The 22,518-nt window shown below is 39.4% G+C and overlaps 1 protein-coding gene across 1 annotated transcript in view; it reads right to left on the reverse strand.

Annotated features, from left to right (window-relative positions):
* LOC148371341 (zinc finger MYM-type protein 4-like) overlaps positions 1–20,434 on the reverse strand; it is a 41,653-nt gene extending 21,219 nt beyond the window's left edge. Inside the window, exons 1-12 of the mRNA XM_088329362.1 lie at positions 20,242–20,434; positions 15,136–16,057; positions 12,514–12,936; positions 11,619–11,755; positions 8,213–8,463; positions 7,364–7,535; positions 4,968–5,171; positions 4,723–4,876; positions 3,865–3,980; positions 1,978–2,145; positions 1,750–1,900; positions 373–545 (exon numbers count right to left, since the gene is read on the reverse strand). Coding sequence (XP_088185488.1) covers positions 373–545; positions 1,750–1,900; positions 1,978–2,145; positions 3,865–3,980; positions 4,723–4,876; positions 4,968–5,171; positions 7,364–7,535; positions 8,213–8,463; positions 11,619–11,755; positions 12,514–12,936; positions 15,136–16,057; positions 20,242–20,304 — 2,934 coding nt within the window. The 5' untranslated portion in view covers positions 20,305–20,434. The remainder of the gene's footprint in view (positions 1–372; positions 546–1,749; positions 1,901–1,977; positions 2,146–3,864; positions 3,981–4,722; positions 4,877–4,967; positions 5,172–7,363; positions 7,536–8,212; positions 8,464–11,618; positions 11,756–12,513; positions 12,937–15,135; positions 16,058–20,241) is intronic.
* Positions 20,435–22,518: the final 2,084 nt, after the last annotated feature.

Consider the following 22,518-nt stretch of genomic DNA (forward strand, 5'->3'; position numbering starts at 1 on the left):
AAGAAATCCACAGGTTTGAAGGCATCCTCCATTCGGGTGCCAGTGTTGTTGAATGCTCTGCTCTTCAAGATTCTATCTGCAACCTCAGTAGAAGTATTTAAATCTAGGCTTAAAGCACACTTAAAATCAATATCTTTTAAGTGATGTTGACCTCAGGAAGCTGTCAATCGAACACACTGGTATTACCGACTGTATATTTCATGTTGATGATATTTATGTACAGCTCTTTGAGACTTCTTGTGTTTAAGGGCTATACAAATAAACATGACCTGACTTAGTTTATTCGCCTACAACTTTTTTTTGAGGTGTTGTGAAAGGCCTTGCTAAAATGAAATCGGTTACAGATTTTTTTCCCCGTGGCGAGTGACTTACGTGGCAGAAAAGCATGGTGTATTTGGACCTGCAGTTCTCGGAGCAGAACTCTTCGCTGGCCTCGCCGTAGAGCGCCTTCTCCACTTTCTTGGAGACGCAATGGCAGTACGAGCACGACTTGCAATGCTTGCCCCAACGGGCGTCCAGGTCGTGTTCATACAGCAGCTTGCAGCCTGCAGGAGACCCAAGTTAAGGAGGCGTTTATAGGTGATCCCAAATTCTTTAACATGGAAAATGTGAGGAAATAGTACATCGTTTTTGCATAATATATATATATATATATATATATATATATATATATTTAATCAAGTATGTTCCAATGATTTTCCATGATTAAGTCTTTAAAGTCTTGTCTTTGTCATCCTGAATTCAGCAAGGCTCTCTATTGATGTTTTTCTCCGAGTCCCTTTCTCAAGTTCCCTCTTTTTCGGTTTCTTTCGCTCTCTCCCTTTTCTCACCTCTCTGTTTCTCTCCCATTTTATGTTTATTTATCCCTTTCCTATTTTTCTTTTTATCTCTTTTTCTCTCTCCTCTGTCTCTTTCGCTCTTTCTTTATCCGTCTCTTTATCCCTCTCTAATCTTCTTTCTATTCCTTCCCTTCTCTTCCTCATGTTCTCGCTCTTTTGCTTCATCTCTTTTTCTCTCTCCCTCTCTCATTTTCTTCCATTCTATTTCTTTCTCTATTTCTCTCTCCCTCTCTCATTTTCTTCCATTCTATTTCTTTCTCTATTTCTCTCTCCCAGGTTCATACAGCATATGGCAAACTGAATCAAACACTTTTTAATGACTATTGAAATCAAATTCAAGACCAAGTCAGAGGAAAAAACACACAATTGAAAGTGAACAAAAAAATCTCACCATGTACATTAGAGGTTATATTAAACCAATGTTTAGATTTTTTTTATTCAAATCACATTTTGGTCCAGTTGAAAACTACACATGTCAAAACATGGCACGCTCCAAAGTTTTAGACAGGGAAAACAATAAATAAACGAATATTTGCAGTACATCGTGGATCCTCAGTCAAAAATGGCAAATAACTACTATTTTCATAGAACTCTTTTGGTACATTCATGAAGCATTTTTTCATGTTGCATGAAAAATGACTTTTTTACTCAATCTTTTTAGTTCAACAAATAAAAATCGTACTCGTGTGTTCCCCTTTATTTAAAACTTTTGAAAATTGGAGTTAAGACATTTTGATGACAATGCAAGCCTTTAGTTTTAGAATAATTTAATGCCATCCAAAACTTTAAGGATACGCGGGAACCCTGCTTTCTCTTTGCACTTTCCATCTCCCTTTCTCTTTTTTTCTTTAATTTAAAAGCCCCAGAGCACAAAGGAATTTGACACCCCTGCCCCAGAGTGTCCACTCACCGTGGCTGCAGAAGGAGCAGTCCTTGCCGTTGATGCGCTTGACCTCACGGCTGATTTTGTCCACCTTGCAGTACTCGCACTTGGCGGTGATATTCTTGCTGGTTTTAAACTCCAGGGCGCAGTTCCAGCTGCACACGAACACCACCTTGTTCTGAGCATCAGGAGAGAACAGACGAGTCAAAACAGCCATCCGTCAAACAAAGATGCCATGCAAGTCATCGCGACCACCTTGATGTGGATGACATCGGGCTTGCTTGTCATCTGGAGGGAGCATTGGGCGCACTCCAGCGTGGCGGAGTCGCCCAGCGCTGGCGGCAAGATGTTCGAGTCCTGACCGGCCGCCACCGTCAGCTTAGGAAAGACTGTTACCTGCTTCTGGTTCGTCTTGAACTTCTCCTGCGGGTGAAGGTTTCTTGTCAAATTTGCTTGTTGCGGGGTTCGAACACCTTTTTTCGTGGCTATATTCAAGCACTTCTTAAAGCCCCAAAGTGTGGTAGTAGACCGATAGATGGCACTGTGTTGTCTGACATGAGCGACAGGGTGCGAACACCTTTTGAATGGCCAAATTCAAGCACTTTTCAAGGACTTCCAAAGCCAATTTTCCAATTTCTCCAGTACCATTAAAAGAAGAAATTCACCTTTTTTTCCCATGTTTGCGCCATCGTTCGTTAAAACGTCAGAAATTTTGGTACTTTCACCTTTCCTCTAGGTTGCAACCCGCAAGGGTCGATGATGCTTCATATGACACTATACAAACTAATACCAACTAGGGTTTATCACAAGGGAATAAGAAATGCAATGGGAAAGCCAAGCCACCAGAGCAGGCATGTCTGCAGCATTTTTAAGCAGACTTGTTCTATTTTTCTTTATTTGATGCGTGGTCTATCGAGTCAAACAGCCGCGAAACATGGCAACAATTTCAAGCACCTTACCCCAAAATTCAAGCCCTTTTCAACACATGGAGACACAACAATCAAATTCAAGCATTTTCAAGGATTTCAGGCACCCATTTGAACCCTGGAACGCGTGATACACGGCACAGCGTGGCAGCAGGATGCCGGACAAACACAAATCCCACCTACGAGGGGATTTTAGTGTTAAAAAAAAAAAAAAGATTTCTCAATCTATGATATTTCCATAAAAATCAACATTGGTATGATAGTTAAGGCATTTTTGCCTAGTATTTAAATCAATGTTTTGTTTTTTTTGTTGGATGAAATTTTTTTCGTACCACTATGAGACACTAAATATTACACACTTCCCCTTTAAGGACTTTCAAGGCCAATTTTCCATTTCAATAAAAACAAGAAGTAATACATTAATTATAGTGTTTATAATTATTTATTGTCGTTATCACTATCATCATTGATCCCACTAAAACTAACAATGTTTTTAAGGTGGGTGCCGGCCAAGAAGCGTCAGTTCTTAAGCTAAACGTATGTTGGAATGAAGCTACAGTGGTAATTAAATAGTCATCCGAGCAACTATTTTCGTTCGTTTAACTTGCTGGCATGAATAGATATTTAACTTGTTACAGGTTTTGTACACCTTTTTCAAATTGTTCAATTTCTACGATTAAAATATAAACTGGTTTAAATCATGTATTTTGCAGAGCCACGAATGCATCTGTGAATTACTGAAGTAAATCTTTAAACTTGCGTGTACAATTATCGAGACATGATTTTGAGAACTGGAGTAGCCGAAAGTTCTTCCCATTACAATTTAACACTGGGAAACACGACTTTAGTTTTTTGCATAGCCCATAATAAATGTCCATAATTGATACGTACTTCTTACTGTAATACAAATTGTAAAGTTCCCTGTTTATGTATAGCATGCACCCGTCCTCTTGGGCATGACCTGATGCTTCATTGGACAATGCCATACGAACTAATGCCAGCTGTTGTTAATCGCAAAGCAAGAAATGCAATGGCAAAGCGAAGCCAAAAGAGAGCAGTGTCGGCGTCATTTTTAACCAGACTGCCGAGAAAAATGGCAACAATTTCAAGTACTTTTCAAACCTTGACAAAACAACATTAAAATTGAGGAATTTTCTGGAAGTCCAAGCACCCGTGCGAGCTCTGTTGTGGTCATTAGGCCTGTGTGCGTGAGTACCTGGAAGTCAGTCACGCACGCCAGTGAGCAGAAGTTGCGCATTGTGTTGTCGGACATAGCTAGGTGGTAGGCCGGCAAGGCATTCTTGCCGCAGGTCTCACAGTTCACCTGGGTCCCTGGTGGGCATGGGAATGAAGAGATTAAAGCTTTGCTGTGATATTAAAAGTCATAATTTAAAAAACTCCTGTCTGATTGGCAAAACCTCTTTTCAGGAAATGTCACTTTTTTTAAGTGTCGCGGCATTTTTACTGATATTTAGTCTATACTTAAAAATACTTTCTTCTCTTTTGGCAAAAAGTATGCGATTTTGCTTATTTGATTATATTTTTCTCACCTTGGTGAAAAATATATCTTTAACGGACATTGGATATTATTTTACCACAAAAAGCAGTTGTATAAAAAAAAGCACATTTGAACCTTTTACTCATTTAACTTTTTCTGATAGATTTTTTTTAAGATGAGCAAAATTACATGTTTATTTTGAGTCTCATTTTAAATATCTAAACTTTTTTTTTGCCAGATAGTAATTTGAAGTATGCACATTTGTCTATACTAGTAGTAGTTCAGGAAGTAGAGCGGTCTTCTTGGGAATAAAGGGGTTGCATGTTCGATTCCCGGCCCCTCAGGGTCAAATGTTGAATGAACCCACATTGGCAGGTAGGCGCCTTTCATGGCTGACTCAGATATCGGTGTGTGTGTGTGTAAACTGTTTTGTAAAGCGCTTTGTAGGTCCCCAGTGACTGGTAAAGCAGTATATAAATGCAGTCCATTTACCGTCAATAAAATGTTTTGAGTGTTGGCAGAAAAGAACCTAAACGACGTACAAATATGTCTATGGCACAGAGGTATATAGGGTACCTGTGGAGCTGACATTCTGTACCACGTAGGCCATGATGCAGCTACTGCTGCAGAAAAGACTGACGGAGTCGTCTGTGGCGCTTTTGTTGTGAACCATCTCTGCGATGCAGCGCAGGGAGCGGCACATGGTGCACGGCAGGTTCATCTTCACTTTCTTTAACCAAACACAAACAAAAGTGAAAATTGGGTACCACCGACAAAAGACGCCCCACTCAAAACGTGTTAAGTGTTGTCGAGCGCTGTACATTTTTGTACTTGACGAGACAGTCGAGGTTGCAGAGTGTCTTGCTGCTGCCCTCCATCTTGAGCAGCAGCGGCCCCACGTGGCAGGTGGAGCCACAGTTGGCGCAGCCAGCCATGGTCAACTGGTTGGCCGTGCGAAAAAGCTTGAAGCAGGCATCGCTGCACATCTTGTGAACGGTGCCACTCAGGACCACCTCATGTTTGCTCTGAAAAAAGATACATTTATTACTCGTTCATTGTATTAACGTATGCATACGTTTTCAGAAGCATTACCCCTAAATGACCGAAAAATATAGATTTTGTCTGGGGGTTTTTTTTTGTGTGAAAACTATTCCAGAGGGTTTGGCGCAACTTTTAAGTATCATGCCTCCGGGAATTATTTCAGTATGACAAATCACCATTACGCGGCAGGAATGGCTTCAAATAGATCTTTTGTCCACACATTGAAGCCCCCACCTCCTTGTGTTGCTTCCTGCATCCAGCGACTGAAGTCACATTTTTTGTATAGCCCTTAATCATAAAAATGTCTCAAAGGACTGCACTGGATTACAATTACACCATCGCCTGATCTTAAACCAACATGAAGTGTGTAGGCGGGTGTTATGACGAGTATAGGCTTAATAAAGCAGTGTGGACAGAGTAGCGAAGACATTAATAAGTACAGACGGATAACACTTTAAGGTCTTTTTCTTTCTAAAAAGTTCTTCTATCATCGTCGGGGCAGGGAGCGATGACATATCGTGCAGGTCTGCAGGAATTTCTTGCCAACATTGTGCGCTGAATAGTTCTTGCATCTTTCATGCATAAGTTCAGTGATTTTTTTTTTGCAAGTTACCTTGTGTTTATGGGAAGATTTTTTTTAGATATTGGAGCTGTGAAAAATGCAAAAAAAGCACATAAGTGAAAGTTCTGCTAGAAATGCATCCTTTTCACAAAGAAGTTTTCTTGGAAACAAATATTGACCAGAAACTTGGCCCATGTTCAATTGTTGTTTACTAAACAATGGTAAAAAACAGAAACATACAATTTCATTCTAATAAAAGATGAGGGTTGAAGCCAATGTTCCCTCTAAGCTGCGTGTGTGCGCAATTGCGCACTGCCCAGAGATTTTCCGCGCACAAGAAAATCTAGCCAGCTCACAAAAATCAGGGCTTGAATTTGCTAATTAAAAAGCGAATTAAGTCTAAGTTACGGTGCATGAAGGTAAAAATACAAGGGTTCCCTTGACGCTGTGTTCTAAATGCGGTATTTGGAAGTCAAGGTCGAAGTAGAACGAAGTTGAGTAAAGTCAGTAGAGTTTTTCGAGAACCGGCTTCTTTGGCTCGGCTCACTAAAAAGAACCGGCTCTTTCAGGTCCCAAACGGTTCTTCAGGTTGTTTATACTTCTTTAATCCCTACACGACCAAATATCATGTAAAATTGTGCACAAAATTACTTAAAGGAAGGGGGAATAGAAAAAAATAAAAAAATACCAAAATGAAAAAGTAGAGAAAAGCTGAGAAAAAAAGAGCAGGAAAAATTCAGAAAAAAAACAGAAGAAAAGAAAGAAGCAAATAAAGGGAATAAAGGTAATAGAGAACAAAAAAGTAACAGCGAGAAAAAATAAACACAATGAGATTTTTTTTTAAAGGAATTTTAAAAAGGAAAAAAAATAAAACTTTCCAGTTAAATCAAGTGAATCTTGTTGCCGACTAAATAAGCCCCCAAAAATGTTAGTATTATGCGACAAAAGATACCAGGAAAAAAAAGAAATGGAAATCTTTGTGAAAGAATTGTAAAAACAAATGACGTTTGTAGGCCCTGCAACCTTTGCAATCGTCCATGAGTCAATTCATTCAAAAGTGAAAGATAATTTGGCATTGCCGGAAACTCAGCAAAATGTAACGTGATGAAGTTTTGCACATGTTTGATAATGACTTAGTTGCCACACTTGGGATTGCTGTTGCTCACTGTTGTTTCAAGTGTTGCTCACCGACTTTGTGCAAACGCTCAGACCCGTGGAAAATTAGAGGGAACATTGGTTGAAGCTCTCCTTTCATGTCTTATACCTGTGTAGCTACAGAATTAAATAGTCTGTAGGCCCTCGGAAAAAAAGTCAATATCGCAAAAAATGGCTTTCCATTTGAATAAAATGACCGGAATTGAATGAATTACTATTTGTAAGGGTCAAACTCAGTTTGTCTCTGGGTCCAAAAACAGACATTCTGATCTGAGCTGGGCCAGTTGAGTAAGAGTCTCAACTCCAAACTTTTAGCTTTGTTTTGTCATTATTATTATTATTATCATTATTCACCCTACATTTGTATCCTACCCTGAAATATTATAATCACTGCCCAAAAAAATAAATAAAAATCCAGTTCACGGATGCATTGTAAGCATCGTCCCCAGGTGAACTCACAGTGCCGTATTTGGAGCATATGGTGCACACACACTGCATTTTGACACTGGAGGACTTGGTGTCTGCGCTTTTGTTGAGGTTGAAGGCATTCAGGCAGGACTCGCTGCAGAATCCCCTAGTCACGCCGTCCACGTCTGGCGCCAGGATGATGTCCTGGGGGCGGGAAATCCGCCTGGTGGACAAAAAGTCGGGAACAAAGAATTACAAAAAGTTTATTGGTCGGATTCTTTTTTTTTTTAATATATATATATATATATATATATATATATATAGATATATATATTAAATTGCTTTTTATTTCCGATTCAAGGAATTTTCTTTACCAATTATCCACAGAGAAAAGTTGGATAGAAAACAAAACAAAAATAAGGAAAAATAGAAATAAAAATATCTTTGATAAAAAATTTGCAGCCTGCTGTGCATGGATTTGTTCCACGTTTAAACCATGGTTTGTAATCAGGGTTTTTTGAAGCCGTATTTCATCAAAATTGCAACCTCATGGCATCATTGTGTGATTCACCTATTCTGATTTACCTGTAGGGGGCGAAGACGCTTCAACTGACTACGCCATACTTAACACAGCAATCGCAGCTTCCATTTCGGCGTCATTTTAAGCTGACTTTACTATTATATTTTTTATTTTTCTTTGTTGAACGCGTGATTTGTCGAGTCAGACTGCCGAGAAACATGGCAAGAATTTCAAGCATTTTCAAGCTCTTCACCCAAAATTCAAGCATATTCCTGACCTTTAAACACAACATTAAAATTCAAGCTTTTCCCCAGATTTCAAGCACCTTTACGAACCCTGGTTTTATGTTAGGATTCAGAGAAGAAATGAGCCGCCCTTACTTTTGGCAGCGGTAGCAGTTGGTGACACTTTTGGAAGAGCTCAGCGAAGCCGTGAGGCAGTTGGTGGAACAGAAGAGCGACGGAGAGCCTTTGCGCTGGTACGCTGTCTGACCTTTGATGAGCCCCTTTTGGCATTGCGCGCAAATCATGTTCAAAGCGGCCGAGGACGGCGGTCGACCTCGTGGCCTCTTGGCGTGGACGTCCGGGGCCACAGAGTACACCGAGCCGATAATTAGGTCATCATCCTCCTCCTGTTAACACATAAAACAAGATCAAGACCAAGATCAGATTATTAAAATAGGATAGAGAATAGAAAATACTTTTATTGTCATTTTTACAAAATGGATTGAACATATTGTGACAACGAAATTAGACGTGGCACTCCAGTGTCACATTTAACATTTATTATTCTAATAAATGAAAGCGTGAGCTCTTCATGCGAGCTTTATTCGTTTCAGGACTGTGCTCGAAGCTCAAATTCCTTGAGTCAATTTTCCCGATATGAAATAATTAAAAATTGGTCTGTTCCCGACTTCTTAAAAGCTTGAAAGTTCACCCTAAATAGTTATAGCTCATATCTTCTTGGTCACTCAAAACACATTCAAACAGTAGTTTTGACAAAGAACAGTAATAAGACAAGTTGATAACAAAATAAAATGCAAGTCTATTATGAGCACTTAACATGTAGCAGTGGTTCTCAGATAGTGGGGAGGGCGCAAGACTAAGTCAAGGCGGGCGTGGGCCATCTGACTTTTTTTTCTTTTTTTTAACTTTCTCAGAATAAAGTGCAATTGCAAGCATTTAGTATGATGTGTAGACAAGAAGTGTAGCAGGCCCCAAGAGACCCCATGAAAAAATATTAAACGCGGATGCGGAAACAGGCTAAGAGAGACGGGGTAAGACGCAAACTATAGTCAAAGCAAAGACCAGTGTACTTGCCATGTTAAAAATATTGGCAGAGGAAAGCACAAAGCTGAATAAATCAAGCTGACACTTAAAGACATTACAACCCAATCACATGACAAGATGCTCAAGTTCTTCTTCAGCGAAAATCTGCCGAAAGTCAGATTTGGCATGGATGGAGTACACGTTACAAGCAATATTTATTATCTTTGTTTTGTCCCCACCAACATGATATAATCACTTAAAAAAACGATCTTGGCGGGCGTGAGGGGATTTCTTCTTACAAAGGGGCGTGACAGAAAATAATTAAGCAACACTGCCATGGAGGGACTTAAGTTGCCCTAACAAAGGTGTGCGCAAAATGCGGAGGTGAAGATAGTGAAGAAGGATGCATCTCGTCTCAATAAACTGGCAAAGAAAGCGAGCTCTGTTGTGGGCACAGAGCTCGACAGTCTGACAACAGTAGCCGAGAGACGGGCACTGAAAAAGCTGCGGTCAATCATGGACAATTCATCACATCCACTACACAGCATTATATCCAGACAGAAGAGCAGCTTCAGCGACAGACTGCTGTCACTGTCTTGTACCACGGACAGACTGAAGAGATATTTTCTTCCTCATGCCATGAGGCTCTTTAACTCCACCCGGCGGAGTAAAGGCCCACATTAAACCACACCCCCTATATTGCATATTACTGTACTTTTATTGCAGTGTGTATTTAATGTAGCACTATTTAAATACATACATACAACACGCTACAATAGGTATTAGCACGTCACATTGGGTATTTGTATATTGTATTCCTTTTGCTTTATTATTGTATTGCTCCCAGCGAAGGGATTCTGCTGGAAATGTGAATTTCCCTGCGGGGATGAATAAAGTATCTATCTATCCATGTAGTGACAGCACATGACTTTTAATGATATGGAAGCACTTACTTTACAATAAAAATTAAAGTTATTGTAACTTTAAATAAACGTGAATACAACTTTTTTTAATGATACAATTCTTTGTTCCCGTTTTAATTTATCACTTTCTTTTCCCCTGTATCTGGACTCGCAACACCATCACTTTCTACAGGTCTTTTGATTGAAAAATAAATAAATCAAATGAAAAACGTAATGGGACACTGTGACCAGTCACAGAGCAGCATTAAAGCCTGATACCCTGGACATACTAATTTTTCTGGCCTGTAACCTTTAGGCAATGCCTATTTTGTTTGTTTATTTATAGAATTTCTCAAAGAGAACATTATCCTATGTCTATTTTATTCTGTAAACATTCACCTTTAAGGCTTCATGCACAAAAGGTTTGAACATGTTGCCGAGTGTATACAAAATTAGTTTGCGTGCATGTTATTTTTTTGGGATTGCGGATCTACCTCAGATTATGTGTAATGTTCTGCGTTTTGATAACCTCATTTTGTTAACTTTTGAATTCTGCTTAATATCCCTTATATTTGTGAAATGCTGTGTAGTAGCTTGTCACAATGGATCTTTGTTCTGACATTAAGCAAAAGTAAAGGCAGCATACTGTTTTGACAAATTCCATTCATGGGAGAAAACTAGACTTAAGAAGATTATAAAATGACTTTTTTCCATTATGCACAGAACGTGAAGTGTTGAAGAACTGGAATATACCAATGACATATATGTATATAGATATTGTGCAAAAAACATGTACTATTTTCTCACATTTTGTATGTTTTTCTAATTGAGAAAACATGAAGAAAAGAATGTGATAATTATTGATCTTAACTGGTAAAAAATATTTTATCATGATAACAATTTACGTCATATCGCGCAGGCCTAAGTGCTCGTCTAAAGGGGCGGCAGTGGCTCAGTAGGTAGAGCGCTCGTCTTGGGATCAAGAGATCGCAGTTCGAATCCCTCCGTGTTACATGTCCAAGTGTCCTTGGGTAAGACACTGAACCCCTAATGCCCCCAATAAGCAGGTTAGCGCCTTACATGGCTGCACGGCCGCTATTGGGAAATGTGAAGCACACTGTAAAGCGCTTTGGGAAGTCTTGACTTGAAAAGCGCTATATAAATGCAGATCATTACATTTCATTTGTTAATTTATTATTTTTTTATTTATGGGGTTATTTTTTTTTATCTTCGGGGCGGCAGTAGCTCAGGCGGTAGAGCGCTCGTCTTGGGATCAAGGGATCCCAGTTCGAATCCCGGCTCGTCCGTGTTACATGTCGAAGTGTCCTTGGGTAAGACACTGAACCCCTAATACCCCCAATAAGCAGGTTAGCATGACTGCAAGGCCGCTATTGGGAAATGTGGAGCACATTGTAAAGCACTTTGGGAAGTCATTGACTTGAAAAGCGCTATATAAATGCAGATCATTTCATTTCATAAAGAAGTAGCCGAAGCCCTTTGAGACTCTTCGTGATTTAGGGCTATACAAATAAAAATGACTTGACTTGACTTGACACTGTATTTGGATAACTTCCAGCATCACAGCGGTTGATAATCAGGACTTTTCGCTGACTTACCTTAGTAACCACGGGCTCCTCCTTGACAGCAGAGGTGGAGGAGACGAGGGCCTGCTCGTACTGCTCATCCTCTGGCTCGTCTTTGATCTTGACGAGAGGCGGCTTGACCAATTTCGTCCCGTTGGTCATGTCGGATGCTGAATTAATTAAGAAAAATTGCAAGAGAAATTAAAACTTTAACCACGCATGAGAGATGAAATACTGTATTTGCCAGAATATAAGGCGGAGCTCAGCCCCCAAATTGGCCAGAAATATGAAAGTGCACCTTATAACCCTGTGCGAACTGATGTACCACAGAATATGGTGGATAAGATTGGCAATGCATAAAGGATGTGTAGGAGTGGACAGGTGTGAAAAGGTGTATAAGTCTAAACACACATGTTTCTCTTGTCACAATGTTTTATTTGTTTTCTTGATTTATGTAAATACATCATAGCTAGTTTAAAATCAAACCACTTTGTATTCTCATGTCTATATTTTTTCTTTGGATTATCAATAAACAGAAAAATGGCTCACTTATAGCTAAAATACAAAATTGAAGAAGTGCTTTTTCGGGATAATATTAGAGAAAAAGCAGACTGTATTTTAGACTATGGGCACCACCAAATTAGATTCTAAACCCAAACACATAATTTAAAGCAATTTCTTCTACACAAGAAAAAACTACTCGTAGCTCCTACAATAGTCTCAATTTCATGCGCCTTATGGTCTGGTGCGCCCTACGTATGAAAAAGACATGACAAAAGAAAAGTTTTGGGGGTGTACACCTTATAATCCGGTGCCCCTTAAGAGTGGGGAAAATACAATAACTACAATCGTCATATTTCATTTAATTGAGAGATTATGATTTGTGACAGTCAATAAAGTAAGCAGAGCTGGCAGCCGTGTAACTCACTTGTTGCTGCTCGGCTTTTGGAACGAGTGGTGTAGCAAGGCACATTCTTCTCTTTCTCCACCTCTTCTTTTTCTTTCTCCTCCTCCGTCTTGTTTTCTTCCTCTACTACCTTCTCCTTCTCCACCAACTCCTTTTCTGTCACCTGCTCCAAAATGTTCTCCTCCTGGACTATATTCTGGTTCACCTTTTCCTTCTCCGGTCCTACATTTTCTTCCACCTCTCCTTTTTTCCCATTGTCCTCTTCCACATTGTTTTCCTTCTCTTTCTCAATATCTTTTGTCTCCACCTCTTTCGCCTCCTTCTCATGCTCCTCCGACCCAACCGCCTCCTTTCCCTTCTCCTCTGCATTTTCGTTTATTTTCATGTCTACATCGGACTTCAGGTAAGCTTCCTGCTCTATTTGCGTCTCCTCTTCTTCCATCTCTGAAAACACAAGAGTAAAGAAGAGTCATACTTTTGACACTTGTTGAATACATAATGTAAGATTAAGGATGTACAAACGCTGCAAATTGTACAAAATAATAGCTGCAACAAGCCTCTGTCAGCACACGCCATATAAAAACTCTGGCGGGCTGCCAATTGGTCCCTGCCATGGTTTCGTAAACTTGTTGATTGAAAAATACAAGAATGTTTTTAAATATATGTAAATGCCAAGTTAATCAAAATACATTTTGAAATCATTTTACTTAAGTTTTCTAACGCCCTTGTGTGCTCACTCACACGCTTTTTTTGTCTTCTCACTTGCTAGTCCGTCAATTGGTTAATTTACATGCTTTTGTCTTGCCGTAGGGCGCCTGTTTTCGGTGGGTAGGGTTAGGAGGAGTAGAACGATTCCAAGTGTGTATTTTTGCTCCGTTTCTGTTAATCTATAGTGAGGTGTATGCATTATTTATTGGACAGTTCAATTAACAAATGCTATGACGCCAAGCTAAAAGTCAATAGGTTTGAAGATCTTGATTTAGACGTGAAAATAGGTCTGGGCTTAAAAAGGTGAGAAGGGTGTCGAAAAAAATACCGTAATTGTGTGAAACATGCACCCTTAATTAAAAATTAAATTAAAAATCTGTACATAATTTGCTTGACTTTTCTCACCTTAAACTGAGCATTGCAAGTGACATTGTCGAATACATGCAGCCTTGATTGAAATAATTTATTGACAACAATGAACACAATACCAACATAAAATTTACAATGTGTTTATCTAATGTTTTTCAGAGTCCAAGTCATCATCAGATACACCAAGATGTCATTACCCTTGCCCTGCTTTTTCCCCTCTTTTTTTTTTACATCTTTCAGGATGACTTTGTGTTTTTTCCATTTGCTAATATTCATCTCTGGTACCATGAATAAAAATAAAGTAATAACGAAATAAAATTGAATGCGCACACGGATAAATACAATACTCATGCAGGTGTGGACTACACTGATTTTAATTCAATTGCCTCATCCTAAACTCCAGATTCACTTGGGAAATCTCACAATACCCCCCCCCCCCCCCCCCACACACACCCCCACACACACACACACACACACACACACACACCTCAAAACAATTTTATCTCTGATCTATCCATTTTCACACTTTAAAATGGTCAATTTCCCTTAAAGGAGAAATATTTTTATGCCTGTTTAATGTGTGGGAGTTTTTGTTATACAATTTTACAAAATAAATATGTTATACTTTATGGTGTATACAAATTGAAGGGTTTTTACTTATTGACTCTGCTTGTGACGTCACATTGCATTCCCCGGAAGTATGAGCAGCGCCATAGTGCACGCGAGATGAATGCGAAGTTGAGTTGAAACAAATAGCAATAACCACGACAGAAAAATATAACCGCGACTATTTACAATGGTATTTTCTTGGCGGGCAAACCAGGAAGGTTCTAAGTCCAGGTTGGCATTTTATCGTATCCCTTTTGATAAAGACAGAAGACAGCCATGAATATCTGCTATCAATTATGGGGACTGGTAACATCCAAAATACTCCAGAATTTGAAGTATTATTTACAGGGTACATTTGAGGTGTTTCTGAGCAAATTTATGCCAGGTCTCTGCGAGTCACGTCAATGGCACTCATTAAAGCTAGTTAGTTAGTGCTTCTATTGCTGAGTGTGTCTGACGTCGGCTGTGGACAAGGGCATTGGCCTTTTCCAAATGAGCATAAATGATAAACCATTCGAACAGCTTACCGTTACAGTCGATTTGAAATTGAATGGCACCCTGGATAAAACATAATAGCAAACACAGTGCCGAAAAATGCATCCACGGCGTGGAATGCCACCCCACCACGCCCACTGTAAATATGACAGAAGGATGAGTGTATGGGTCGGTAGCTAGCCATGCTAATTCTATCCTCAGTTTCGCTTAAAAAAATTTTTTTGTGCTTTCCGACAAGGCGGGTCACATCATCATAAAGCTACACAATATATGTTTGACAAATAATTACCAAAGGTGTTGATTAGTATAGCTTTTTGTTGTTGTCATTTACCGTTTACTGGCCTCGCCTACAGTTTACTAAGGTTTACTGCTATCCGTGATGGTGTCGTTGCCTGGTTAGGTCACGTGTGTTCAAAGGGTCCATTCAATCAAAGACAATTTCCCATATACACGAAGAGTTACCTGTGCTGCCATTATGATCATCTTCACACATCTGAGCTTCCTGCTCCTGCTGATCAACTGTACCGATGTCCATCATCTCATCCAAGCTGAAAGATGTGGAACATGCTTTCTGCCCGACAGCCTCCTCACATAGGGCTTCATCAGCCTGCACAGGAGCTGCATCTATATCCTTATCCAATGTGAGAGAGGAGGAACATGATTTCTGGGCGACAGCTTCCTCACAGAGGGGTTTGTCTGCTTGCAAAGGAGCGGCGTCAATCTCCCTGTCCAAGCTGAAAGACGAGGAACATGTTTTCTGTCCAACAGCTTCCTCACAGAGGGGGTCATCAGCCTGCGAGGGAGCTGCATCCATCTCTTTATCCAAGCTGAAAGACGTGGAATGTGTTTTCTGGGTTACAGCTTCCTCACAGTGGGGTTTGTCTGCCTCCAAAGGAGCTGCGTCCAACTCCTTATCCAAGCTGAAAGACAAGGAACATACTTTCTGGCCTATAGCTTCCTCACAGAGGGATTTGATTCCGTGAGAGGGAGCAGCGTCTATCTCCTTATCCAAGCTTAAAGACGTGGAACATGTTTTCTGGGTGACAGCTTCCTCAGAGAGGGGTTTATCTGCCTGTGAGGGAGCTGCGTCCTTCTCCTTATCCAAGCTGAAAGACGTGGAAGATGTTTTCTGCCCAAGAGCTTCGTCATTGAGGGGTTCGTCTGGCTGCGAAGGAGCAGCGTCCATCTCTTCTTCATCCTCCAAGTCCTCGTCGTCATCTTTTTCGCTGGCCAGGCCGCCCTCCTCCGTCTCGTCTTCAGAGTGAGACGGCGAAGCATTCAAGGCCTCCATGCGACACGGGACCAGCGGGGTCTCAACATCTTTCAGATTAGAAAGGGTACTTTCATTGTTGGCCTGCACTCCGCTCGCCGTCTCTTGTGTTTCCTGTGTGCCACCAGAAACAAAGTAGCAATTTTTAGGATAGAGCAAATAACATAACGGTCACAATTTGTTTCTCTGCTCTAAACTTACATGCTTAATATTTAGCCGATTTGAAATCTCTGGCATTGCAACTCATAAGCAACCCAAATTTGAAATGTGTTGCATATATCAATGTTTGCGTTTACCAGTGTTCCGAAGGAACGTGTACCTGGAATGCAATTACTTTTTTTCAATAACAAGTACTCTAACGCGTTATTTAATCATTTATAGCAATAACAAATAAATACGTTTTAGGAAGCATTGCCACTGAGTGCCAAAACATAAACATCTGTTTTTAATTTTGTTTTTAAATTATAAAGGTCGGCGCAGCTTATCAGTAAGAATCAAGCCTCAGGAAATGATTTCCGTTAAATAGCCAGAGTGGCTTTAATCAGATCCACACATCCAAGGAACCCGCACTTCCTGGTGTTACTTCCTGTTTCCAGCGATTGAAGTGTGTAGGCAGCCCAATATGGAGAGTAAGTAGTGAAGCAGTGTCCGAGAGAAGCAAATATATGGATATGTACAGACCGTCATATTTTTTAAGAAAGAAAAAAGTTCAGAGTCCCTTCATCCTTGTCGGGGCAGAGAGGGATGTTTCGTGACCGAAATCGTAATCACGTCATCAAAAACATTTGACGCTGAAAAGTTCTTGCAAAGTTCATGCATAAGTTCAGTTTCCTGAGAGAACATCTGGCATGAATGAGTGGTACAATTTTGTAACTCGACTGTCATTACAACACTGTGTGTTACTTCGCTACTTATAAAAAGAAGAGGATAAATGATGATGTCCATTGATCTCTGTCCGTTTCTCCGTCGCTCAGGGTATCACATACTGTTTATAACCCACAAGCTACAGTTAAGAAGGGTATGCCTAATAGAACTAAATACAGTTGCATTGGCACAGTCTCAAGCGCAGACTAGGAGGTGCTGGATTTTAGTATCATGGAGAAATTCTCCCTACCGTATACTCACATTTGAGCCATATTTTAAACTAGAAATAAAACACTGAAATCGGGGTCTGCTCATTTGTGTTGTGTGTCACCAGTAGCGAATGGTAGGTAGTAGGTGTGGAGAGAGGGTGTGGCTTATAAAAGAACAACAAAATCAACTGAATAAACGTGAGCACAGAATTTACGGTAAAAGAATGCTGAATTCTGGTCTTTTATTGTCTGGAAAATTATTCTTGCAAAGCACCATGCGTGGAGAAAAAGAAAAGAAAAACATCTTGAAAAACATCTTGGACGCTCCCCAGAAATTTAGGAAATCTTCGAGTGGTTTGAAGACAAAATTGATATGGATGGTCCCTGTGTTAATTTGCAAGGTCTTAAAAGTGCACAAGCTAAGAACGGGGAAGGGTTTCATTTTTACTTAAAAGGCAATTTTTGGGATAGGAACAAACATAATGCTCACATATTTGTTCCTCTGCTCTTGACTAACATGTAAGACGTTTACATTTGTCTGACTTGAAATCTTTTCTCGTAAAACGTATAAAATACAAAATTAAAATGTGTTGCATTTTTCAAACTTAGATTTTATCGTTACTCACTAACAGGGCTATATTACTGCAATTTATTAGCAATAATGTGCAGTTAGTACATCCTTTTCTCTTCGAACTCTAAGCTTAAAAGGGACAGTTTAAGTTTGGATGTCGATCTATTGCACAGGTGTCAAACAGGCGGCCCGCGGGCCTGATCTGAAAACACTCAGAGAAGCACAAGAGAAAAACAAGCTGCAGGTTGAAATATGTCAACTTGATGTTGCCAAAGTCAGATGCCTCGCACAAAGACCTGTACTTGTATTTATTTCTCTCTCTCTGTCTCTCTATCGCTCCTGCCCTCTTTTCCACCCCTTTTCTCCCACTCTCTGTCACTGTCTCTTTCACTCTCTGTGTCTCTCTTTTTCTCTTCCTTTGTTGCTCTTTGTCTCTTTCTCTCTCTGTGTCTTTTTAACTTCTTTTGCTTTAACTTCATTTTTTTCCTTTTCTCTCTCTTCCTACCCTTTGCGCTTTCTTTTCTCTTTTCTCTCCTTCTGTCTTTCTATTTCTCTTTGGATTTCTTTCTTCCTCTCCCTTTCTTTACCCCTCTCTCACGACTTCTCTTTTTATCTCTTGTTTCTCACGCTCTCTCTCTCTCTTTCTCTCTCTCTCTCTCTCTTTCTTTGTCCTGCCCTCTCTCTTCTTTTCCCTCCCTCTTTCTCTTATATCTTCATCTCTCTTTTTCTTTCTCTTTAGTCTACTAGTCCGGCCCCCGACAGAATGTTTGTTCTATCGTGTGGCCCCAAATTTAAAATGAGTTTGACACAACTGATCTATTGTGTCGTGGAACCAAAAATGAGTGCTCAAAGAGCACAAGTATACAATCTACGAAGAATAAAAGGTGACCAAACCACATGATTTGCCAAGACCTTTAAAAACTTTTGGTGTTTTTTTGCAAGATGGCCGACAAAAATGCAGGGTCCGTGCACCCTTTTCATAGGCAAATTCCCTACATAGGACAATACTGAACAAACCAATGCCAGATGTTTATCACAAGAGAAGAAGAAAAGCAATGGCAAAGTGAAGCCACCAAAGAGCAATGTCGGTGTCTTTCTTCAGCAGACTTGAGAAACATGGCCAAATATTCAAGCATTTAAGCATTCTTCCATCCATGAGAACAAAACATTGAAATTCAAGCATTTTCAAGGATTTCAAACACCTTTACAAACAGTTCTGTCCAAGTGAGGCTCATGTTATGCAAAATGATCTCAAATTCGTGGACTCAGTAGTATTTAAAAAATGCACGTTTGGATGAGAGTTTATATACTTTTGCTGAGTATTTTAACCCATATTGTTTTAGTTTTCTTCTTATTTTATTTTTAACACTGGGAGCCGCTATATAATATACACCGTCCTTTTTATGACTCATTCAGTGCCATGGAGGTATTTTCGCGTCGTTCATGGTTTATTTGCATTGCAAAAAAACTTACCTGCTTGTCACAAAATGTCACATTTTTTTCGTAGTTATACCATATTGTTACTTTAATTTATAACTGTAATCTACAAAAAAAATACTAATTTTGACCCGTTGTTGGAACAAAACGCTTACTTTTTTTCTTTCAATTCTATGGTATTTTTACTTCAACTTATAACAAACTTACACTCACATTGAAACAAAATAATACATATTGTTACCATATTGTCAGGAACAGATGTCTTTTTTTTTCTTTTTTTTTTAAATAAAACGCAAAAGAAAATTAACAGGTATTACAAAATTAAAACCCATTGTCACAAATGTCACTTTTTTCTAACTTTATAAAATCTTTAACTTATTGTCAGAAAAGGTCGCTTCTATAAATTTTTTTGATCTGATATGTAGTCTATACTTAAATACTTTTTTGTCTCTTCTAGCAAATCAAATATGATTTTGCTTATTTACCTCATGTTTCTTTTCTTGGTGGAAAATATATCTTAATGTGTATTATTTTACCACTACATGTTATTGTGTTAAAAAAAAACATTAGGATCTTTGTTGAAGGTTTTTAAGATGAGCAAATTATATATTGCTTATTTAAAGTGCGTTTTCCTCATTTTAAATAGTTTAAGTGAAATTCTTCAAAAATGAGCTTATATTAAGTGTGTGTTTTCCCCTCATTTTAAATATTTTTGACCAAATTGTACTTTAAAATTGGCAAATTCGTCTATTCTGGTATTCAATTTATTGAGCGTTAGCAGAAAGAAAATGTGAATGACGGCACTGAGAGAGTTCATGAATATTACTTTCAAATGCAAAGTAAATACAAGAATACAACTATTTAAATACATAACACAACAACCTCATAAGATTTCAATTTCCACCCACTTAATCGAAAACCGAACACAAATCAACTTGAGTGAATTCAACAATGGGTACTGTTATTCATTCCAGAATTGCTAGATAGACCGCGCGACTAGCTCAGCCCATGCTAAGCTAACGCTAGCATCCTTGTCGAGATGTGCCCTTTTGGAGCTAGTTAGATGATCGAAATAAGCTCTTTTGGATCAAGCAAACATCAATAAAACAGCAAGAATAACACACGGCAGGTAGAAGATGGAGGAATTGTGTAAAGGCACCGCAAAACCTTTCGCGTTATCGTGCATGGCCAACGGCGTGCGGGAGCTTGATTCTTACCGCAAGTCGCACTTGGTCTGCGGCCAAAGGTTGACGTCCATCGCCGGTTCCCAGAGCCTCCATGTTTGCTGCCGGTGCAAAAATCTTGCTTTTTTTTCATAAAACTTGCAACAAGAAGCACGAAATGGAGGTGCACCCTAAAATCGCTACCAATAATGGAGCATCCTGCGATGGGGATGTTGCTAGCTTGACTGGCGGCATTGGCTTCTTTGGGCAAGGACTTTTTGGTTGCGCATAACGACGATTCGCTCGTTTGCGCCCCACTGTGTACATTCGAACAATGGCAAATGTAACTTGTTTTAGTTCTGTTTTTAAAGGGGCAGTGTGTATTGTTTAGATTGGAATTTCAACTCTTTTTTGAGAGGCGGCACTTTGGTCTCGGCTCACTAATAAGAGCCGCTTATTTCGCCTCCCCAAGACTCTTTAGTTTGTTTTGTTTTTCAATTTTATTTTACAGGCTCCCTAGCGAGGATAAGCGGTGCAGAAATTGAATGGATGGATGAATGAATGGATGATGAAGGGAGTGAGAGAGAAAGAGTGAGCAAGAGAATGAGAGAGAGAGAGAGAGAGAGAGAGAGAGACGAAAAAGAAAGGAAGATGACACAGAGAACAAAGAAGAGAGAAAGACAGGAAAGGAGAAAAAAAAGAAATAGAAAATGAGACCAAAAGCGAGAGAGAGAGAGAGAGAAGGAGAAAGATGATGGGAAAGAGTGAGAGAAAAAGAGAGAAGTAGAGCGTGAGAACAAGAGTGATAGTCAGAGTGGAAAAAGTGTAAGAGAGAGAAAGAAAGCAAGAGAAAGAGAGAGGGAAGGAAGGAAAAAAAGAGAAATCGAGCATGAAAACAAAAGCAAGAAAGATGGAGAAAGTGAGAGAGAAGGGGGAAGTTATAGAGAACGAGAAATGAAAGAAAAATGAGAGTGATAACAAAAGCAAGAGAACAAAAGAGAGAAAGAAAAAAGAGAGAAAGAGAGTGAGAACAAAAGCAAGAGGGAGAAATAGAGAGAGATGAATAGAAAAAGAGAGAGAAAGAGGGAAAAGAGAAAACTACAGAGTGAGAAAAGTGAGAGAAAGATGGAAAGATAGAAAGAGGGAGGGAGAGAAAAGGAGAGAATTAGAGCGTGAGAACAAAAGCGAGAGAAAGAGAACAAAAGAGAGAGAAAAAGAAAGAAAAACCGAGATAAAGCTAGAGAGAGGGAAAGAGAGAGAGAAAGTGATAGAGAGTGAGACATAGAACTTTTTGAAGGGAGCGATCTCATAAAGCTGTTTCGTTTGCCTCTTAGTGGTTAAAAAAACCTTGGTTTGTAAAACCAAAAATATATATTGATTTGAATAATAAGCAAAAACACATGAACTACCCAAAAAACTTTTCCAGATTCTTGTGGGGCAAGATACTAGAATTTATGAGAAACAACATGAGCCTCATGTAAGAGATATCACTGTACACCATCTTGCTGCTACGGATACCCAAAAATGTGGGGGAAAATAGATTTATGAAATGTTGCTATTTGGTAACTTTGAGCCACCGTAATTTGTATACTTTTTTGTGCTTTGTAGCACTCATTTTTGGTTGCACTACACCAGTGGTCTCCAACGTGGTGCCCGTGGGCACCAGTGTGTCCTTTACGGACCTGTTCTGAAAATGGCTTACAAGTACTGGATTCATTGTGATTTTGTAGTAAATTAGATTTTGTTTTCGTGGTTTACTGAGTCTGCTTAACCCAATTTCCAATATTTAACCTGGTAATAACACAGTCATAACTTAATTATAACATAATAAGTTATTATTTTAGAAATGAATATCATACTCGTTGCCCTTTGCACTATTTAGTAACAAAAAGTAGCTCTCAGCTTGAATAGGTTGGAGACCTCTGCAGTACACCATACACCGGCATCCAATGGTCAAATAGTACACACTGAACTTTTAATTTACTATAAATAAACAAAAATAAATGTCGCCATGGTTTATTGTTTTTTATCCTTGTACATAAATAACTGTATCAATGCTCTTTATTGGCCAAAATCAAGCATTTTGTAAGGACTTTCAAAGCCAATTTTCCAGTACCTGGCATCTTGGTCTCATCACCTGTCCTCTCGGGCGCGACCCCTAGGGGGAGATGAGGCTTCATAGAACATTGCACACGAACTAATACCAGCTGCCGTTGATCTGGAGGTAAGAAGGAATGCAATGGCAAAGCGACACCACCACTGCAGCGAATGTGTCAGCATCATTTTTAAGCAGACTTGATTTATTTTTCTTCATTTAATGTGTGGTCTACA

This window comes from Urocampus carinirostris, chromosome 2 (assembly GCF_059441175.1).
Source record: "Urocampus carinirostris isolate Australia breed hairy pipefish chromosome 2, RoL_Ucar_1.0, whole genome shotgun sequence".
NCBI classification, from domain to species: Eukaryota; Metazoa; Chordata; class Actinopteri; order Syngnathiformes; family Syngnathidae; genus Urocampus; species Urocampus carinirostris.